The following is a 21,836-nucleotide window of genomic DNA, read 5'->3' on the forward strand; positions in this document are numbered from 1 at the left end:
TCCTTTTTTAATGGGGAGAATATCTCTACCATTATTATTCTCCTAGATATTATGAATATATTCATGAGAGAGAATACATGACAATATCTTATTTCTTATTTAATGGAGAGAAAATATCTCAACCATTATTATTCTCTCTCTTATTTATTTAGTTACCTGATTTCTTTTCCATATTGACTAGTACTAGGCTTAGGAATTTTTTAATTTTACAATGTCCATAAGGTCAACTTAAAATTCAATTAATTATTTACTTGATCCAAAATAAATAATTAATTCCACAATAAATAGTTAATTAAGAAAATAGACTAATTTATGAATGTATGCTACTAATACATTTTTACAGTTGTGAGATTGTAATAATAAATAATCTTCATTATTACTAGAGAGCTCTTATCCATCTTTATCAGAGCTGAATCAGGCACTATAGACCTAGCAACAGAAGCTCATACAAATCTTATTAAAAAAACAAAATAGTCATTTTTCTTTTTCAATCGATTCATCCATCTTAGGGATACTCTACAAAATAATCCAAAACTGCACTATTCTTATTACCAGTATTATTTTTCAATCATCGTAAGAGCGTCCACTGATATAATCAGTTCGTGATCAAAATCCTTCAGGTTCAACCCGCATCGAGAAAGGCCAATTATTCCGTTATAACTCTCTTGATGCATATATTCCATAAGCACCGTTGCTTCCCTAGCGAAAGATTCTTTCAGACGTATACTTACTACGAAAGTGCATGCAATCTATCGGTTATGGAATCAACCCTTAGGTGAATGAACATTGACATTCTGCTCATATCATATCCCGAACTCCCAAGACATAAGTATTCCAGCATAATAGTAGCCTTTAACGAATGAGTCAAAGAATTCGGTAATATGACCTAGAAGTCCATGATCACTTCAGGATTTAGATTAAGTCTTACTGTGACCATTTTAGTGATCCTGGTCAGTGTGTCGTAACGGTAATTAAACGACACATCAACAACCAAAGTTTGCCTAGTCGTACACTTACCAAAAGTGTAGAATGCTTCCACCAAGTGATCAACCTTCACTTGTGTTTCACATATATGATTTTAGATTCAGCTATCCAGACATAAATCAATCATCTACTATTGTTTTAGTTCACCGCCCGAATTTAGATGCCCACCATATAATACGGTTTAATACGGAGACTAAGGATTTGATGAATGTTTCATTAATTTTTAAACAGAAATAACGCTTTCGATTTATATAGATAAAATGTCATAACTTAATTTTATTGATAACTTCAGCGAAAATTACAAATAAATCTTCTCGTGGCAAAATTTCCTAACAACTCCACCATCTCACCAAGCTATAGAGCCTACGCCACCGTCTCAGCAACCAAGACAGGCTCCGCCACCTATAGAAGAGCCTACTCCATTGCAAAGAAGGAAACTAGAACTGAGCCAAACCTCTCCAACATCACTTATCCACGTCAAGACACTGCCGGAATTTCGGGTACAGGTCCAGAACTCATGATGGACAACGATTTGAAGTGCTAGAAATTTTATCCATGGTATGTGTCCTGAGGCGCACATTGTATGCAAATAAAAAGGTATTGCAAAAGCATTTGAACATGGATACATTAAATAATCATTTTCATTTCAAAGCGAATAATTCATCTCCAAATTTCCTCCATGTCATTTGTGCGAGTAAAATTTGTGATTGGGCGGTCCGGGCGGTGAAGATGAAGAAAACAGATATATTCCAAATTATGAGGTAAAGTTTCCAAATACACAGCCCCGAAATATCGTATTTCGTGATTTATTAGTCATGAAATTTATGCATTTCATATTAATAGTTGACTCTGTGAGTTACACTAATTTCAGATATGATTCGAAACACGCTTGTTCAGCTGAGGATAGGCAAAAAAGTCAACCACAAGCTACAGAAATATTGGTTGGAGAGATCGTGAAACATAAATACCGGGATCTAAGTCTTCATAGTACTAGCCCAAATGAAATTCAGAGTTACATGGAGACAGAGGTTGGAGTCAGTGTGTCATACAAAAAAGAATTGAGGGCAAAAGAGGCAGGAATATGGTCCTTATATAGCACTGAGGATGCGTCGTACGGCTCTTATGCGATTTACAAATACATGTTAGAGCAAAAGAATCCAAGTTTGGTCATCGACCTAGTCACTGACCCTCACAAGTACTTTATGCACTCTTTTGTTTCTCTGGCTCTGTTTATAGAGGGATGGAAGTATTGTCGGTCGGCCCTTATTGTTGATGCAATCTTCTTGATAAACTATTGCAAGGGCATTATGTTTACGGCGTGCGTGATGGACGCGAATGAGCAGATTTTCTCGCTTGCCTTTGGTGTTGATGAGCCGGAATCATTGAAGTCATGGTTTTACTTCTTCAAAAAAAGCAAAAGAGGCATTAAGGGATAGAGAGAACATGGTTATTGTATCTAGCCAAAACACCGGGATCATTAACGTTGTGAAGAAAGTATTTCCAAGAGCAGAACATAGTTTCTGCGCATATCATGTGAAGAATAACGTCATGGCAAAATTCAAAAGTCTTGACAAGGAATTCAAATGAAAGTTCTACGGTGCAACAACGACATATACTTAATTTGAATGGGAAAAGTTCATGTGTATGTTGGACAAGGAAGACTCGTTGATACGATTGTACCTTGTGAACGAAGTACGAAACGAGAAGCGGGCACGTTGTTACTTCAAGACTTCAAGGTACTTGATCGTAACTTTCAACAACGCTGAGTCTATGAATGCGCTGACCGTGAAAGCTAGGTAATATCCAATTTCCAGTTGCCTTGATTGGCTGAGGGAGAAAATGCAAGTTTGGTTATACGAACGAAGAATAAAGGCCTCAACAACTATGACTATGCTATCAGAGAAATATCAGGCAACAATGTTAACAAAAGTGGATGCGAGCATTGACTCTTCCTCCGATAGCAGCTCTAGCTTATCCACAAACCTTCGAACACTCGTAATGTAAGAATCCCAGACCAAGTTGCCCCATGGATGGCGGTTGAATTCCTCGACAAGCTTAATTAACTCCACATTTGGGGACTTCATTTTTGCGTTGACACCAAGGAGGACATTGACTAGAAAGTAAACTTTCAGGTACTTTACCTCTTTTTCTATTGGCCAGTCCTTGCTTTAGTGGAGGAAGGAATAATCTCTCTTGTAAAGGGAAGGCAAGAAAACAATTTCGTATATGCTCTCGAACCTAACTTTGCCCTCGAACGTGAACTCCTTGTACATATCCACGAATTTCAGATGTCTGATTTTCTGGAAGTGTTCGCTTGTGAAATCTTGAGCTCTCCATCATATCTCGATTTCTAGTTTTTCAAAAACTTCACCCTCAAACCTCTCGCTCCCTATGATCAAATGAATGATGATCGAAGATGATCAGACAATCTTTTCTAGACCCATAAACTGTCCAAATCATGATTGGTACAAACAGGCCTTTACCTCTGGCTTACGGTTCACAAACATGGTTTGAAAATTCTCCAATCCCTTCATGGATATTGAAACCACACCCTCTAATACTTTGTTTGGGAATATACCGTGTCCACACCTAAACAAAAATAAAAACCACATTGGCAAATAAGTCAATTATGAAACAATCATTGTAAAAAAAATTACAGAACAATCAAGCTTATCTATTCCATACTTGTCATTAATTTGTCAATTTTGTGACTCAAGTGTCACGAAAAAAACAAAATCGTGACCGATGAGTCCCGAAATATTTGATTCGTGAGGTAACAAAAAATGACCAATTTCGTGGGCATTCGGACCTAAAAATACATGCAACTCATCATTTTAACACATCAACACACCAATTTCGTGAAACAATTTTTCACCCAAACATACAAACATATTGTTCCTCTTTTTTTTGGAAAATATGTGTGTACCCTAAAACACATACCTTTTTTGGAACGGGTTTTGACGTTGTTGCCTCTACAACAAGAGATTTTCCGTTGTCTATGTTTCTCGGATTTCACTTCACCATGAAATCGTCATCGCTCTCCGTGGATCGATGCGTCGTCATTTGGATCTTGGGCTGGGTTATCGGCCTTATTTTTGGATTTTTGCTCGAGAGACAGAGCGTCTGTGGCCTTCAGCTTGAGAGATGGCACCGTTTATCGTGGTCCTTCATTTTTTACCATCGCCGCTTTTCGTGGGCTTCGACAGAGGGTGGACGACGGAGGTTGAACAACCTTCCCTTTCTTTAGCTTCGTCATTGGATTTCGTTGATTAAAGGGTTAGGGTTTTTAATGCTTTTGGTTTGGGTTTCGATGGAGACGAGAGAGAAGTTAAGAGAAGACGGGAGAGAAGTGGAAAGGGTGTGGGAACTGAAGAGACGGGGAAATGAAAATGAAAAGTGACAAAGTTGAGAGCGTTGTAAACGAAAATGAAAGAGAGCGTGGACGTTTTTTTCGGATTTTAAAATGTAATTGAGTTTTTAGGGTACAAAGGTCTTTACACACAGGGCATAGTAATAGATCTGTCCGATTTTTTGTTTGGTTGAAAATTGGTAAATGCAACCCAAATGGTGCTGTCAATATCTCATATTCCTTCCGGAATGTTAATTTCTTTTGTAGCATTAAAAAAAGAAAATATGCAACTGAAATTATTTGGCCGAAACAAATATACATTCATTAGAAAAATGTAAAAATGAAATTTTTTAAAAAAGAAAAAAAATATCAACTTGCCACCAATATTACCATTTAGTTGATACTTCTCAAAAATCAACTAAAAATGAAAATTTGACAGATCTATTACTAAATATATAAAAAAAAAAAGACTGTAATTCCCTTAATGAAATCTATCACAAAATTTTTCAATTTCATGACAAATTTTGTGACACATCTATCACGAAATTCCCTGATTTCGTGACTAATTGGTCAAGAAATCTTATAGATAAAAAAATATTGCAAAAGATATAAATCTAAAAAGATATTTGGGGGCCAAATCTTGAGATTGAAAAAAAAATATAAATTTTATGTTGTTTCGTTTACATCCTTTTTGGCCAAACCGAACATAATGTTATCAATTCCCTTTTCATTCCACTAAGAACCAAACATCCCAAATTGAAACATTTTCAATACAAACATGTATTGATCACCTCTAGAAATTCATTGGAGCATTTCATCGACCATCTCTTGCACAACGGTGAAAGCCACGTCGGCAACTAAATCATTCCCATATTCTAAGATTGCACGAACTCCCAAGACTCAAACTTCCTTGCTGCCTCTTCCCTTGTTGATGTCCTCGAGGAGGAGTCAAGAGAAGGACGGGGTCACGTTCGTCCTCTCTGAATTGAAATCAAAGTCCCAGAACCGCCTGACGGATCTCGTCCTCGTCAAGCTCTGGGGCTTCGTGTCGATTGTTGATATCGTTTCCGAACTTCAACAATCACGAAGAAAACAAAAGATAAAACTATGTGTGTTTGTTTCGATTTACTTGTGTGGATCTTAGAAAACTGTCATGTAAGAAACGAGAAGACAATTAAAAGCAATTGTCTTGAACAAATGAACTAAAAAAGAACTGTTTATTTAATCGGCCGATTTGAAATACAAATAGTCAAGTTCGGTTGATTATGAAACAAATCAGCGAACTCGGAATACAAGCGTTAAAGAAATAGGGTGCGATAATAATAGAAAAAGTCCCCTAAATCTTCTCAAATTGGGAAGATGTATACTTGGGGAGATGCGAGATCCTCGGAGACACGTATTGTTGACTTCGCCCTTCATTGCCTCGTCTGTTGCCACGTCGCCTCCTCGTTTGAATGGGTTTGGGAGAAATCGTCAACTCTCCGAGTTCGCAGGCGAAATCACATCTCTCGTGCTTACTTCGACTTCCTCAAAGCTTGTTGCGGAAGGGAACTGAGTTCATCTAATTATTTAGGCCATATTTTATTTGACATTTTTGGTGGTCCGATAATAATTAAATACTCAATAATTAATTAATCAAGAATTAATTATTTAATTCATTTTTATGTAAATGGACCTTTACGATATTGGGCTGGATGGCCGAATATCTCATTTACCTTTTGGGCGGAACTTTACCCCCACATCGATCATCAACGCTGTCTTTACCGTTCATGCTTGTTGTTGCTCTTTGTTGCTTCGGTGACTCATCCTTGAATTCGGCTTTTGAACCTACATATAATCGAATTAGTTCTCCATTCAATTCAACACATAGATGAAAAGGAAAAGGCGAATCGATGATTCTAAAGGAGTTCCTCTTGAACGATGAGATCTAGGCCTTTCTTTATCCCTAGGGTTTCGTAGCCATGGATGCTCTGTGATTTTTGCTTCTTCCGAAAAAGAAAGAAAGAAAGAAGATAAAGGGGTTTGCATTATGGCTTTGGCAAGATTTGTTTTATTTTTATGAAAAGGAAACAAAAAAACAGAATATGAGAAAGAAAAATAAAAAAGGATTGTTTTGTAAGGAAAAAAATTCACTTTAAAAAAAATAGAAATCTATTGTTAATCGCAGCGTTCCTGATTAATTACAGACTCTATCGAAGGAGGGAAATCCTCCAATCAAATGAGTTTATCATCTATGGAAAGAGCGTAAGTTGCTAAACCATGGGTTGCCATGTTGGCTTCCCTATAGATGTGAGACAACTTTACTCCTGGAAAGTTAGACAATAAACTATATACATCCGACGAAATGGAACCAAACTCATTATTGAAGATAGTGTGCTTCTAGAGAGCTTGTACCACCGTCTTAGCATCTGACTCCACAAAGTGGATATGCAAAAACACTTCCAAAGCCCAAGATAAGCCGTAGCGGAGAGCAAGAGCTTCAGCTTCTTTGATTGTGAATTTACCTGGAAGATTTAGCCAATGCAGCCATAACCAGTCCAGAAGAATAGCGAATCACGTTTCCAACTCCAATGCAGTTTGAAGATTTAGGAATTGAAGCATCGACGTTGAGCTTGTAGTGGTCGCAATTTGGAAGCATCCATCTTGCTTGGGAGTGGTCTAGTATAGGTTCAGGATCACTCGACAAACTATATGCAGATGACCGTATGGATTGGACAAACTGAAATTCAAGAAGAAAATTTGACGTCCACAAGGTAATCTATTAAGGGTCCTTCTTAATATTTTCATAGAGCCTTTTATTCCTAGCATTCCAAATAGACCATGAGATACAAAGAAATAAGGGTAAGTCCTTTTTATCAAGAGAGTTTTGGACCGAATTTAAGACGTCAGCAAAACTAAGATTATATAGAGCAATTTGTAACTCAGCTGAATGATCTTCCAAATTTCTTTTGCAAATTTGTAGTGAATGAGGATATGGCCAACTGTTTCTCAAGGTCCAGAGCATATGTTACATTTTTTTTTAAGGCGAGCATATGTTACATTTGGGTGATCGAATAATTTTGTGTCTTTAAAGTCCAACGACAGTGGGTATAGCGTCATAATATGCTCGCCACATAAAAGATTTCATCTTATTGGGGACTGTTTCAGAAAGACATAAGTGAGTTAAAACCTAGACAAAAAATAAATCCTCTTGATCTAATTCTCAATTGGCATAGGAACAAGTAAAAACGATAGTTTTAGAGCAAAAAAATTACATACAATAAATAACTAAATTTCACCAAGTACAAATGATTAAAAACAACTAAAGACATATTGTAACCTAGATCTTTAAAATTTATTTACCTTGAATATGCCATAAAATTTTTCCACCAGAGTTGATTTGAGGAAGAGTCCGATATAGATGCCTCTTGCGGTTTGTGACTGGTTAATTTGTAATATGATTTAACTTGATAGGTTCATTGATCTTGTAATGTCAAATTAATCGGTCGTTATCATCCCTTAGGTTTAAGGGAATAGCTTGAATTCGTTGTACGTCTAACTCACTGAATAAATAACAGAGTATAGACATATTCTATTCTTTGTTTTCCAAGCGTAAAGTGGGATACATATAAATTCGAACCTTTAGGTTTACAATTAAAAGGTTTGAAGGTAGATGAGGTTATAGATATCCTTCGATATTTTATTTTTAGTTGTTTATGATAGTATTTCAATATCCCATATCAGACAAAGCTTTCAAAATAAACCAAAGGTTAGAAAAAATCGTCACATCGCCACATCATGTGTCAAAAAAAAAACCTCACCCCACCACATCATCAGCTTTATTAAGCACAAATGCTCGGCAAAATTTGTCTTACTAAACAAAAAAGGAGAAAGAAAAAGAGAAATGGATAGTTTTGTAAGAAAATATTTGATAGTATTGTCAATAGATCAGGTAAAGCTTTCAAAATAAAAAAAAAATAGAAAAATCGTCAGATCGCCACATCATGGTAAAAAAAAACTGAGCCCAACACGTCATCAGTTTTATTAAACACAAATGCCACGCGGCACATATCTAGAAAGTTTCAGAAAAATCATGAATTCTCAAGAAAAGGGGAAGAAAAATAAAACGACTACACAGCAGAAGTATTCCCAAAGACTCGACTCTAGAACTCTCTGGCTCTCTCTATAAACGACATGCCGTAACCGCCAGATTGCACGAGAAACTTCACATCCTGCCTTATAAATAAACCCAATTCAAGCGGTCATAATCAATCATCAAACACATATCTGCAAAATCAAACAAAAACACTCTCTCACACAAGCAGTTTTTTTCTTCTTATCAATCATCATATCCTATTGATTCACAAATGTCTCTGGTTCCAAGCTTCTTCGGTGGCCGACGAGGCAGCGCCTTCGATCCCTTCTCTCTCGACATTTGGGATCCGTTGAAGGACTTCCCGGAGCTCTCCCGCGAGAGCCCCGCTTCCGCCATGGTCAACGCTCGCGTTGACTGGAAGGAGACTCCGGAGGCTCACGAGTTCAGGGCGGACCTTCCTGGACTGAAGAAGGAGGAGGTCAAGGTCGAGGTCGAGGGCGATCGGGTGCTCCACATCAGCGGAGAGAGAAAGTTCGAGAAGGAGGAGAGGAACGACACGTGGCACCGGATCGAGCGGAGCAGCGGAAAGTTCCAGAGGCGGTTCAGGCTTCCGGAGAACGCGAAGATGGAGGGGGTCAAGGCTTCGATGGAGAACGGAGTTCTGACCGTTACTGTGCCTAAAATCGAGGTCAAGAAGCCCGAAGTCAAAGCCATTGAGATCTCTGGTTAAGACTCTCATCGCTCAAAGGCTGGTTTAAGATCGTTGCGAGTGTTTAATAAGTATTGGGGAATTATATATGTGTTTTGTGTGCGTTGTTGTTTGTAATGAAGGTTCAAGTTAGTTTGTGTTTCCTTGTAATTTCACCGTCTGTTGTGTTCAATAAACATGTGTTGTAAATTACGTTTTTATGTGAGAAAGTAATATAAAGTTATCCTTCTGTCTTTTAAGTTATATTTTGTTTAAATTTCAGAATCGTTTTGCGGATCTTCCGTTTTGAACAAATATCATCGACTTTTCATAATAATATTACTAATTGGAGGAATGTCTTTTGAATGACGGGGTATTTTATTTTATAAGAGAACTAAGTATATTATATTAATTATTTATGGAACATAAAAATTGTTCATTAATATTATAGTGATTTCGACCTGATTTGACGCCATATATCACAATGATAATTAAAAGTTGAAAGTGTTCATATGCCAAATCCGATGCGTATATTTTATATATGTTTAATTTGTTACTGTCGTCGAACTAAAATGTGGATTTTTTTTTGGAAAATTAAAATGTGGATTATTAATAGGAAAGCGATGAGATATATAACCATTATCTGACTCAGTAAAATATAGATGTATGTATTAGCATTCCTTAAGGTTATCTATTACAATTAATTTAATACTATTTCTTTATGTCATATATGTTTATTTATTGGCTTCTGATTGTACTGAATAAACGAACTTCATATGAGAGACGTTTTTACATTTTCTTTTTCTTGTTTTCATTACGGTCTTTAATCTTTACCAATTTATCATTTGTAATGAGTAACTACAGTGAGTCCAATAACGGTATTAAACTTCTCAATAAGTTACATCGAGTCGGTATGGCAATTCAGTTTTGTTTCATCTAAGAACATCGCTCACGAATCACGATGACACTAAATTTTAATTGCCCTAAAAAAAGTTGGACAATGTTTAGATCATAACAATAACAAAGCAACCCGTTTACTTACGGTTTTTAGGGCATTTTTCTTTAAAGATTTTTTTAAAAGGTTTTGTTGCATGAATTGAATATTTGCGTGCTTCTAAACCAAGAAATATATACCGTGATTTTGTTATATAATATTGGGAGCGATAGCTCAGTTTGCTGTCGTATGGTTGCTGCTTTATTGACCGAGCTGCGAGCTGGTTTGGCGAGCTGGTAGCGAGCTGGTTTGGTGCTTGCACGCGAGCTGGTTTGGTTTATCACTGTGTCGTTTTTGTTCTGTTTAGTTCTTTAGCTCGGTTTGTACACGGTGGCTCCGTATATAAATAGCCCTTTACTGTTTCATTGTTTTTCAATAAGAAAGGTTCAGATGTTATTCAGAGATCTTCATTTTCAATTCTTCTTCTCTGTTATTCTTCATCTTTAGCTTAGGTTGTAATATGGTATCAGAGCTTCTGCGAAATCTCTGACCTAAGCTCTCTTTTCTTCTTCTTCATTCTCGACTGAGTTTTTCTTGCTTCTGTAACAATGGCGAAACCGGAAAACACATCGACTGAAGATTTCTCAAAGAAGATCGTTTCTCATTAATCCTCCGATGACGATCTCCTGGATCCTTACTACCTTCACCATTCAGATACTCTAGGCTCTCTTCTGGTTTCTCAAGTCCTCACCGGCGACAATTACGTTTCTTGGAGCAGATCTATGAGGATTGCGCTCGATATCAAGAACAAGCTTGGTTTCATTGACGGATCGATTCAGAAACCGGAATCCGAAGATTCGAAACTGCTGAGGAAATGGAGGCGCAACAATGGAATCGTTCTCGCGTGGATTCTCAACTCGGTCTCAAAAGAAATCTACGCAAGCCTCCTATATGGAGAAACAGCTGCTGAGATCTGGAAAGACCTCGAAGAAAGATTTCAACAGAGCAATGCTCCAAGAATCTTTCAGCTGCGTCGAGATTTTGTTCATTGCATCCAAGAACAGCAAAGTGTTGGCCTCTACTTCACCAAGCTCAAAGGAATTTGGGAGGAACTCAACAATCACCGCCCTAATTGCAAATGCGAATGCAAATGCGGAGGAGCTAAGGAATTGAACGCGTTTCTTCACTCGGAATACGTGATGCAATTCCTCATGGGACTCAATGAGTCTTTCACACAGGCAAGAGGCCAGGTCTTGCTGATGGATCCCACTCCTCCGATAAACAAGGTCTTTGCGATTACTCAAGAAGAAAAGCAAAAGGCGATCCAGATGGACATGGCAAATGGAGTTGATCAGACCTCTTCGATGGCGATGAATGTCAATCAAGATCCGAAGAAACTCAACAAGAAATAAAATGGGCCAACTATGATGCGTAACCAATTGGTGAATTTCATTCGTCAATTATAATGCGCTAGAAAGAAAACAAATAAATAAACTTTTGGAAACAATGCATGAAAGCAACAAAATTGTAATAATAATAATTAAAAAAAAAAAAAAAAAACAATCAACCACATGGAGGCCTGTAACAACTCTAGACAATCTCAGTAAACAACCACTATGAGTAGCAATCTTAACGAGCATTGGTAAATTTCTGCTTCTTTGTTTTTTTTTTCCCGTCCATTCTGACAACTAGGCAAAACATCATCGTTCGAGTTTCAACGTTCCATGTTTGAGGGAACCAAAACCAAGGCACCTCGTTCAGCCCTGCAACGCACTATCTTTCCATGATTGGACACTCAGTCTTAATCTAACCATAGTGACACTAAAATGTAAAATCTCTACTTCATTTTATCAGAAAAGAAGTCTTAAGAAGAGTTTATCCACATTGATGAGATGGAGAACATAGCCTGTACCAATCTCATCACTGTGAAAATGAGAAGAGGGATAAAAAATGGTCGCTATTCATTGCTGATCTTGTCAGGTCTGAGACAATTTTCGAACGAACCATGTGGTGATAATAATATTATGATTATGAGGCAATAGAATTGAGATAAGAAGGATCTAAACCTCGGGAGAGATCAGCATATAGATCATTTTAGCAAACAAAAATCTCGACCGCCCCGAATTCATAATGGGATCAAGTTTTATTACAATCAAGATGTTACAAAAAATAAAGTTGGAGAATGAATATTTCAGTATATAGACCATACCCAATGAAAACTTGGCTTGGAATAATTTAAGAGAGCACAACATGTATAATTTATTCAGTACAAAATGCCGTTCTGGCTACAATTGCCACATTTCTCGGCACAATAATTATCATTCCCTCTTATTGTTTGATAATGCGGGTAAGAAAGAAACTGTTCGCTGCCAAAGCTTAGAAGAGACTAAAAAAAAAAACCCAAAGATAAATCTTAACATGCCGAGCTTCATTTCACAAGTTCCATCCTTGAACTCAGAAATAACCTAAGATCAAGGAAAGGGAACATATAAATTTCACAAATTCATACTACTCCCATTTAAAAAAAAAAAAAAAAAAAAAAAAAAAAAAATCAACGGCACAACACCATACGTTCCATTAGTTTAGTAAAGCATAGATGTGTACCTCTTAAAATCGTATGAAATTTTTTGAACAGAGACTATGACTAGCGATATAACAGCACGCTCTAGTAGCCCTTATTCCCTCGTATTCGAGCTCTCATGTCAACCTGGCCTCGCTTGCAATTGAAATATGTTTCCCTCAAACCTACGCATTCGCTTGATATGCACGGACTCTTTTCGCCAGCACAGTCCCTGAAGCTCCGGTTCTCAAGCTTCATGCAATTGGATTCACTAAGGCATTTTACTAGTTCCTCCGCTAGGCCCTTGCACGATTTTGACATTTTTTTTTTCTTCTACCCAAAGATTTCACTGAACAGAAAGAAAGAAAAAATAGTTAAAAAGTAAAACGAGCGCTCAATTGGATTCACAAGGCATTTCACTAGTTCCTCTGCTAGGCCCTAGCAAAAGTTCAACATTATTTTTTCTTCTACCCAAAGATTTTACCGAACAGAAAGAGAAAAAAGTTAAAAAGTAAAATGAGAGCTCAATTGGATTCACCAAGAAGTTTTACTAGTTCTTCTGCTAGGCCCTTGCAAGATTTCAATATATTTTTTTTTCTTCTAACCCAAAGATTTCACTTAACAGATACGAAAAAAAAAATCTGAGTAAAATGAGAGCTATCCAAGAGAAACTAAAGAGTGAGATATGAGATTTTCCAGGTTTTCACAACTGAAAGCAATGATGAGACCCATCTTTATAGAATTTCGCTAATAAAAAAAAAACATTAACAAGTTCTATCAACTTTAAAAATAACCGTAATAGGAATCATTCGTTAATGAATACCAGCACGTCTAACCGGATTAATAATTCTTGATATGATCCCACTGAAAATGCTATCAATAGCATACAAATTTTCTCACGCAAAACAGGAAAAAGAAAATAATCATACATTTATAATGAAAAGTTCATGATATGATTCATCGCACACACGAATCCAAGTTTATAATGTCGTCTATGGGATTCAAATAATTCAAGATCAAATCCAACTAATCAATACAAACTCTAGGAAAACCCTAAAGAAACATATTAAAAAAGTTAACATATTGTTACTCTATTCTTGCCTGCGAATAAAACATCCATACCTTCAATTCCTAAAGTATACAACCTATGATCCCGTCCATTAATTAAAAAATCTATAGAACTACCATCAAATCGGAAATCAGACTTATTCGCATTAACTTAACAACCAACCATCAAATAACAATAAAAAAAAAAAAAACAATACCAAACCGGATTCGTTCGAAAAATGAGTTACCGATGCCTCTCGGGCCTCAAAAGATCGGAGCAGATAAGCACGGAAGCCAGCCTGTGGAGAATAATCGCCGGCGGAGAGAGACGAAACGCACCACCGATAAATAAAAAGAACGGGGAAGCAGAGAATAGAGGAGTACAAGCCCTAACGAGCAAAACTCAACAATCGAGTTGGGGCTTTTTTTATTTTTATTTTTTATAATTAAATAAGTTAAGGGTACTCTGGAGCCTATATATTCATACATTTTTTTTTTTTTTATTCTTTCTTTTCCGAGTTTTTTTAAAAAAAATGACCTAGTTTAGTTTTAAATAACGTGAAAAAATTGCTCTAAAATTTCTATAAGTTAAGTACCATATATAGGAAAGCATATTAACGAGTTAATGGGTATAGTTGTAGTATTTTTCAAGGTTTAAAATTTCGGGGTATTTCGGAGAAATAATGACAAATTTGCGTTTTTTTTTTTTTAGAAATCCGACAAACTTATTGCATGTTGGTCGTTTCGCGTCAAATTGTCGTCGTTTTGTTGCCCACGTGACCCTGTCGTTTCGTCGAAGAATGTCGTTTGTTTATGTGTTTACAAAGAAAAAATTCGCGATTTTAAACACAAAATCCGCAAGATGTCACGTCATCAAATTAACTATTTATTTAAAATTTACAAAACGTTTGTTAATTAAAAATTGCTCTAATTTAATTAGTTGGTTAATTTGTTAATTATTTGATTTTGTTACAGTCATTATGAGTAGTTAAGATTTAGTTAGAACGTCTATTCACTTAACACTAATAGATAGAGAAAATGTTGTTGAGTTATTCTCAAGATTGACCATCTCGAATCAAATTCAACCATATTATGAAAACCCCAAATTTCATATTCAATTTTTGGCCAAAAATGGCAAATTCGGAAACAACAACTCTATCGCACAAACTCAAATCAGAACGAGCACAACACGAGTCCAAACAGAAACAAAGCCATGAAACCATAAATAAATAAATAAAATCCCTAAAATTCCGAATCCGTACGTTGATGACCAGACGAACGAACGAAGAACATACTAAGAAAAGAAATCCTACCTCACACACGAGCATCAACGTTTCTCTTGGCCGTCTCTCTCTCTCAAATTTCTCTCGATCGCTCTCTGCCTCTCTCCCTATCTTGGAATCGATCAGAGCAAGCTTTTGCTCTTTTTTTTTCTCTTTCTCACAAAGGAAGAACCAAAAAAATACCCTAGAATAGTTATAGAAGAGAGAGAGAGATGGGTATGGATTGTAACATTGTATTTTAACTACACTTTTGAAACCCAAAATGGGATTTGCAACAGAAGATTCAAAAATTGCCAAAAATAAATTGTGCTTATTTATCTTGACTAATCAATTGATACCTGGACAAAGACGAAGATAAGAAAGGAAAAGCAATATTGGCATATCGGATCCATATTCTTTTCATAGTATTTGTTATATCATACTGCATATTCATTACAGAGTATTTGACTAAATTTTCTGTTGTGTAAAACAATTAAATTTTCACAAAAATGGAAATTAAGTTTGATAGCCATTTTAACGGTTTTTATATATTGAATAAGTCGTAACAATGTAATATGCTTAATTTATTATTATTAAAATATATCAGTAATATGATTAATTTATTAGTATTTAAATGTATCAAATAATCCAATTAAGTTTAATAGCTATTTTAAAGTTTTTATATATTGATTAAGTTGTAACAATGTAATATGCTTAATTTAATATTACTAAAATCTATCGTTTATATGGTTAATTTTATTAGTATTTAAATGTATGATGTATCAAATGATCCCGCTGCAATGCGCGGACGCATTTGCTTGTTAGAATATAAGAAAATTCTACTTGAAGCTAATTAGATAGTAGAATGTTAACGTGGCATCATAGAAATCACAAGTGGGAACAAAGAACCCATTCTTTTACTGACACATCCATGCATCCTCATCCATATCTACTCAGCTCACTCAAATAAAAAGAATCCATATTCATATGTGCCACGTCTCCAAACTTTACTCATCCATCCAAACTTCTCTTTTTTTTTTGCCCCCCAGCACAAAGAAAAACTCGTCCAAATATACAAAAAACGTGTTTAATTTATTTATTTTCTATTGGACCCGTCAACAAAAACACCAAACACGAACCTCTATATATACCTCATGCCTTCATCACATGAAGGGGATCTAAAAAAAAAAGAAGTCTCTCTCTCTCTCTCTAGCAAAAACTATGGCAAAAAATATACTCAAGAAAATTCTATAACTTGTATTCATTTGAGACTAGAATCAAGATTATCTCCACTCATACAAACGTCACCAAGACTAATGTTGAGCGTCGGAGCACGCGTCGATGGAAAACCCTCCGCGTCCTTCTAGTTCACGTTTTTTTTCTTATTTTCTTAGGAAATAAGGACGAAGAACGCATTCCCGACGAGGAACCAGGCGAAGCATTATTTCCCTCTTTACGATTCTAAGATCCTCTGAAGCTCTTGGACGCTTTAGGCCTTGTCCCGAACTTCCTCGAGCCCTTTGGACTCTTGAATAGTAATTTGGGCCGACCCGAGACTACGCGCGCGACCAATCCAAGCACGCCGCGTGTCCACGAACGATAAGTCTAAAAAACGGCTTAACATAGAACATCACAATTCAGTCCAGTAAGGCAACATATATCGGCCTCACTGCTCATTATTATTAGGCAGCTTTGATTGAACATCTTCTTAATAGACAGCTGACCGTCTTGATAATATTGGGGTGTTACATTTATTATGAGTAGTTAAGATTTAGTTAGAACGTCTATTCACTTAACACTAATAAATAGAGAAAATGTTGTTGAGTTATTCTCAAGATTGACCATCTCGAATCAAATTCAACCATAGTTCGAGATCTATGGTCCAAATTGGGGAGTCAATCTATGACAAGAAATTAGTAGATTAAACGCGTCTTAAACATAGATAGTTGTGACTCTCATCTAATATGTTAAGAAAGTACAAAAATATCATTTAACAATAAGTTTTTTAAACAACACGACTAATTATGAACTCATAATTTACTGAATCCTAAGGTGAATACGAAATACGATATTAATGGAGAACCTCCTGGTATAATAAAAAAACTACTCGAACTAAAGCTTACATTGACCGTGTAAGCACCAATAACCGTCTAAATAACTCTGTAATGGTTATTTAGACGGTTATGTCATACAATCTGAGCAGCTATAATACAATCGCTCGGGGCGTGGATCTAATCAACCCACGTTCACACTTGACTCCCATTTATAAAAAGCACAGGATCTAAACGGAAAGAAGGCTGGACACTCATTTCGCAAATTATACGTACGCTGCTTCCATTTTATTTTCACCTTCATACTGAATTCTTTTATAACAGTTGCTTATTGTATTGTGATTCGTCTAATATAAGAACAATTCGATCTTTACATTTAACATCGTATTAATCCTAACCGGTCTTTGTTGTGTAATGATGCGTGTCGTACCGCAACCAAAAATAACAATAAATAAGACTAACGTATAGCGATAAATAAGACTAATGTTGTGTAATCGGGTTTTTTTTAGATTATTAATATTACTTAAGAAAATCAAATGGAAAAAGACACGATTAAGGTTTCATTCGCTCCCGCAACAATCCTATCCAACTTTGGTTTGACATGCTCACACATCTCTATTGAAATCAACGTCCACAGAAAATCGACACATGCGGCCTATAATCTCCACAATCCTTTGATATTAGCTAATCATGACGTTGCGCCGATAAAGAGCCCTAATTGTTAAACAACCTAATGAACATGCGCCTAGATTCAATCTAACTGCAGCAATGAATTCAGAAAGCGAGACGAACAGAACAATATAAATTCAACACGCGTGATTCAATTAATTCGGGTTACTCTTTTCACTACGTGCACAAGATCCTTGCGAAACCCGTACCCGTAGTCGCACCACTAATTACTAGCAATCCTAACAATTACGGATTAAAATTGCAAGTATGGCAATGAATAATAATATTCCTATCTAGGTGATCAATCCAAACAGAAACACAACACTTCATGAACACTGAACGATTGGAAAATAAATAATAACTTCAATATTAGAAACAAAAGCAAAGTCTACACTAAAATCTTCAATTCATGTTCCGGGATTGAAATTCCCCTCAATCGTTTGGGAATTTAACCACTCATAATGAAATATGCACAAAGACAAATAGAATTCATGATAGAGAATAGATATAAGAAAGAACAGGAAAAACGGCGAAGATCGATGGCTCTAATCTTCGCTTTGGTGAAGTAATCCTCCAAGTCGAGTCCTTTGTCTCCAAAAGCATCTCTCTGGTCTTCTAAAGCTCTCCAAATCGCAATCTAAGTGTGCTAAGTCAAAATCCCGAAGTCCCTTTTTAATTGGACTCCGAATAGGCTTTACTTGAGTTGTATTGGGCTTTTAACGGAACTGTACCGTAGTACTCGCGTGCTGTACCGCGGTACTGCCATTGATTCTCACTCTTGTACCTAGGTATTGGACTGTTGTACTGCGGTACATCTACTGTTTTGCTCCTCTTCAGTGCGCTGATCCGTTTGCTACCAAAAATTGACATTTTAGCTTCGAACTCTCCCGAATTCACCTAAACACATGTAAACACTCAAATCAAAAGATGTTCGATTATAAGCGTGATTTTAAGTGATTACAATGACTAACATGGTGAAGAATGATCACAAAATAATAAGAATTATGCACTTATCAAATCCCCCCACACTATAGTTTTGTGCTTCCTCGTACAAATTTTTTTATTATTTTTTTAAATCCTAGAAATAAAAAAAACAGCAACAAAGAAAAAGAAAAAGCTAACTAAAAAAGATGAATCCGAAATACTTAAGAATCTCAACCCATATCTCAATTGTTAGATGACGTGAAAGAACATACCAATCATGACCCAATACCTCTCGAAAACAAGTTCCTAAAGTGCTTCACATGTACATATTGTTTTTGCTCGAATGAAAATGAGAATGAATCACTTTACCCGGTATATCTTTTGCAAAATGAACATGTCAACTCGCTTACCCATTGCCCTCAGTTTTAGTTTGTATCTTGAAAGGACCAGATGATATGCTCGAACTCCGGAACCGTCTCCACTGAACGAAGGCTCTGCTCGAAGTCATGAGGTCTTTCAAGGGTTGTAATGGGGTCAGGGGTTAAATGCAGGCTAAGTAACGGAGGGAATTTGGGATTCTGAAGTTTCACGACTTCATTTGACGCTTATGAGCTTTTTACCCATTTTCCAAATCCCAATGTCTCTCGAAGCACTGATACACAACCAAACACTGTTTTGTAGCAACAAGGACACCTGATCTTTTGTAATGATCGACTTTTTTTTTTACAATGAGACTTTTATTTCACAAGAGTATTTCTCGCAACATCTCTTTCAACTCAATCATTTTTAGCACCTCAACTCCCGAAATTCAGACTTTTTTTTCTCCCCAAAATAACTACACAAGTCGGAAATAATATCCGAATCCTATAAAACATCTTTGATACCAAGCAAAATGTCTCTCAACCCTAATTTCCAGGTAAGTAACACCCTAAAACGTCAAAATCACTCGTGAACAAGGGTTTGGAGGGGAATCATTTTTTAAGTGGCTTGGTCATGTGGATGGCTCAAAAGAAAACGGTTATAGCGTGAAAGGCTCAGAGGGGATTACTATTGGGATGCTCTCGCAGAGCATCAAGAGGGAACTTGGTCGATTTGCCCATGGTGTTATTATCCTAATTGCCTCAATCATTCTCTAAGCATCGGCACGATCGCACATTGCGCTTCGAACGGTTACCGAAGATGAGTTCTAGACTGGCCCTGGTGAGAACAAATGTACCAAAAACAGTTAAACAAACAGTTGACAAGTAACCATCGCGGAACATTAGTTCTCTATCCATGATAAAGTATTCAAGTGAATGATGTTTTGAGCAAAAACAATCCACATATTAAACAAGTTAGGTGAGTTGAGTTTAAGCCGTGTTGGGATCAATTCCGAAAATAATTTTTTTTTTAAAAACTGTTGAGCCAAGATTGAGCAAGTATTTAGGATTCAAAATCGCACAAAACGAGAAAATAAAGAAGTTACCCTAGAAAGCAGAATAATGTACACGAGTTATCCCCCCACACTTATGACACACATAGTCTTCGATGTGAAAATATAGCACAAAATCAAAGTGTAAGGAAACGAAAAACTCCCTCGAATGTCAAGGCCAGCCAGGTGGTGGTGGTGGAGGCTGGAACGGCAATTGTAGTGGCCATTCGACTGGCTCCCGATACTGGAACGGTGGTGGTATCTGGTGAGGTGGAAGCTGGTACGGTAGATGGTCGGGGTTGATGGAGGCGCGCTCGAAAATTGTGTTCAAAGCGTCGGTGTGGCGAGCCAACGTGACGTGGGTGTGGTGGTCGCACATGTCACGATAGTGAGCATGACTCAACAAGTAGTGTAGTGCGCGCTTGGTGAAAGTGGGAGGTGGCGCCGTTAGAGCTGGTGGTGGCTCATTGGTTGCGGGTACGTGGTTGGGGTCGAGATCCGTATTCTGGTCTTCAACGTCAGGTTCCTCTTTGTATGATCGAATGAGCTCGTCCGTGATGGGTTTGCCTAACTGTTGTCGGAGCTCAACGGGAGTGTGCAGAACCTGTGCATGGATACACAGAGCTGTGACAAGAGAGGGAAATGGGATACCGTCTGTGTCGCCATCGCCCGGTACTTGAACCATGCACTTAGCTCTGAAACGCATGAAGTCCAAAGTCAATCCTGAGAGTATAGCATACAGAATGTAGAGACGGTCTAGCTCGATGTACCGAAAGCTTGAGGTCGGGTAAAAATGTGAGCTGATGAAGTAGAGCCATGCTTTGGCTTGGCGATGTAAATCGGCTCGCTTGGGTCGTCGGAGACCCGTACTGGAGTGAGACTATCGTCTTCCTGGGCGTGCAATGACTGCAAGGATGTCATCGAAGTTCTTTTCTCCCACCAAAAATCTTTCGTAGGCATCTTGGTTCACGGGGATGTTTGGTGTCTCATAGAAACGATTGATTGCGGCCGCGGAGCGTGGAACTTCTCGTCCACGAACCAAAACTTTGTCATTGCGTCCCTCGGGGAGGATGGCGTAGAATTCAGCGACAATGGATGGAATTAGTTCTTGTTTTGGATGAGCTCCAAATTTGGTCCACCCACGATTGGTAAGAACTTTGTTGATGTCTTGACCAATGGGATCGCTCGAAGAAACCGTAAAACCACGCTCGGAATGAGAGGGCCGGGCACAGAGAGTGGCGTGACGAGAGGCAGCCTCGGGGCTCACGAATTAGTTTTTAACGAACACGGGCTCTAGCGGTGGTTGGGAAGATGAGGCGCGGCTCGTTCGTGCCCGCTTAGTGGACTTTGGAGGCATCTGAAAAATTGAGAAAACAAGCACATCAAACGATCACGATACCTATACACAAAATAGTTTACTCAATCTCAAATAATCTCAGTAAACTAACCACAAGACAGACTATAATTAAATTTCAACCAATTCCAAGTGAAGTATAATATCACGTCACATATTCATATATAATCTCAAACACTCAACGCAATTGAACAACACTACTAACCCACGCAAGTTAACAATTTTAAATCAATCAACAATATTCAACTATACCCAATTGAATTGTTATATCACTAAAACAAATTACATGCACAACACACATATCACCCAAATCATAAGTCTATATAAACTTCAACAAAAGAGCAGACTCAAATTAATTTGAAATACTCACTTACTTGGATTGAACAATGGTGGTGTGTTGGCGGATTGACTTACTGTGGCGTCGACGGAGGTCGCCGAAAGGTGCGCCGCGACGGGATTACGGGGGAAGGCTCACCGGAGAGAACGAGGAAGATCACGCTAGAAGGAGAGGTCGGAGGCGAAAGGCCG

The 21,836-nt window shown here is 37.3% G+C and overlaps 3 protein-coding genes across 3 annotated transcripts; 2 read left to right on the forward strand and 1 right to left on the reverse strand.

Moving 5' to 3' along the window:
• Positions 1 to 8,566: 8,566 nt before the first annotated feature.
• On the forward strand, positions 8,567 to 9,356 carry LOC149406831 (18.5 kDa class I heat shock protein-like). The gene has a single exon (XM_089609126.1). It carries the CDS (start codon positions 8,680 to 8,682, stop codon positions 9,136 to 9,138), a length of 459 nt encoding a protein of 152 aa, XP_089465252.1. The 5' UTR covers positions 8,567 to 8,679; the 3' UTR covers positions 9,139 to 9,356.
• A 1,456-nt stretch (positions 9,357 to 10,812) lies between these two features.
• On the forward strand, positions 10,813 to 11,442 carry LOC149406832 (uncharacterized). Its single transcript, XM_089617808.1, has one exon. The coding sequence runs from the start codon at positions 10,813 to 10,815 to the stop codon at positions 11,440 to 11,442; it is 630 nt and encodes a 209-aa protein (XP_089473934.1).
• A 763-nt stretch (positions 11,443 to 12,205) lies between these two features.
• Positions 12,206 to 14,079, reverse strand: LOC149406833 (cytochrome C oxidase assembly factor). Its single transcript, XM_089609137.1, has 3 exons — positions 13,886 to 14,079; positions 12,635 to 12,939; positions 12,206 to 12,495 (listed from the first exon to the last, which is right to left on the reverse strand). Exon 2 carries the CDS (start codon positions 12,909 to 12,911, stop codon positions 12,696 to 12,698), a length of 216 nt encoding a protein of 71 aa, XP_089465263.1. The 5' UTR covers positions 12,912 to 12,939; positions 13,886 to 14,079; the 3' UTR covers positions 12,206 to 12,495; positions 12,635 to 12,695.
• Between the last annotated feature and the right edge of the window lie 7,757 nt (positions 14,080 to 21,836).

Source organism: Urtica dioica, chromosome 1 (assembly GCF_054948205.1).
Source record: "Urtica dioica subsp. dioica isolate 48M chromosome 1, U.dioica_male_clone48M_v1_H2, whole genome shotgun sequence".
NCBI classification, from domain to species: Eukaryota; Viridiplantae; Streptophyta; class Magnoliopsida; order Rosales; family Urticaceae; genus Urtica; species Urtica dioica.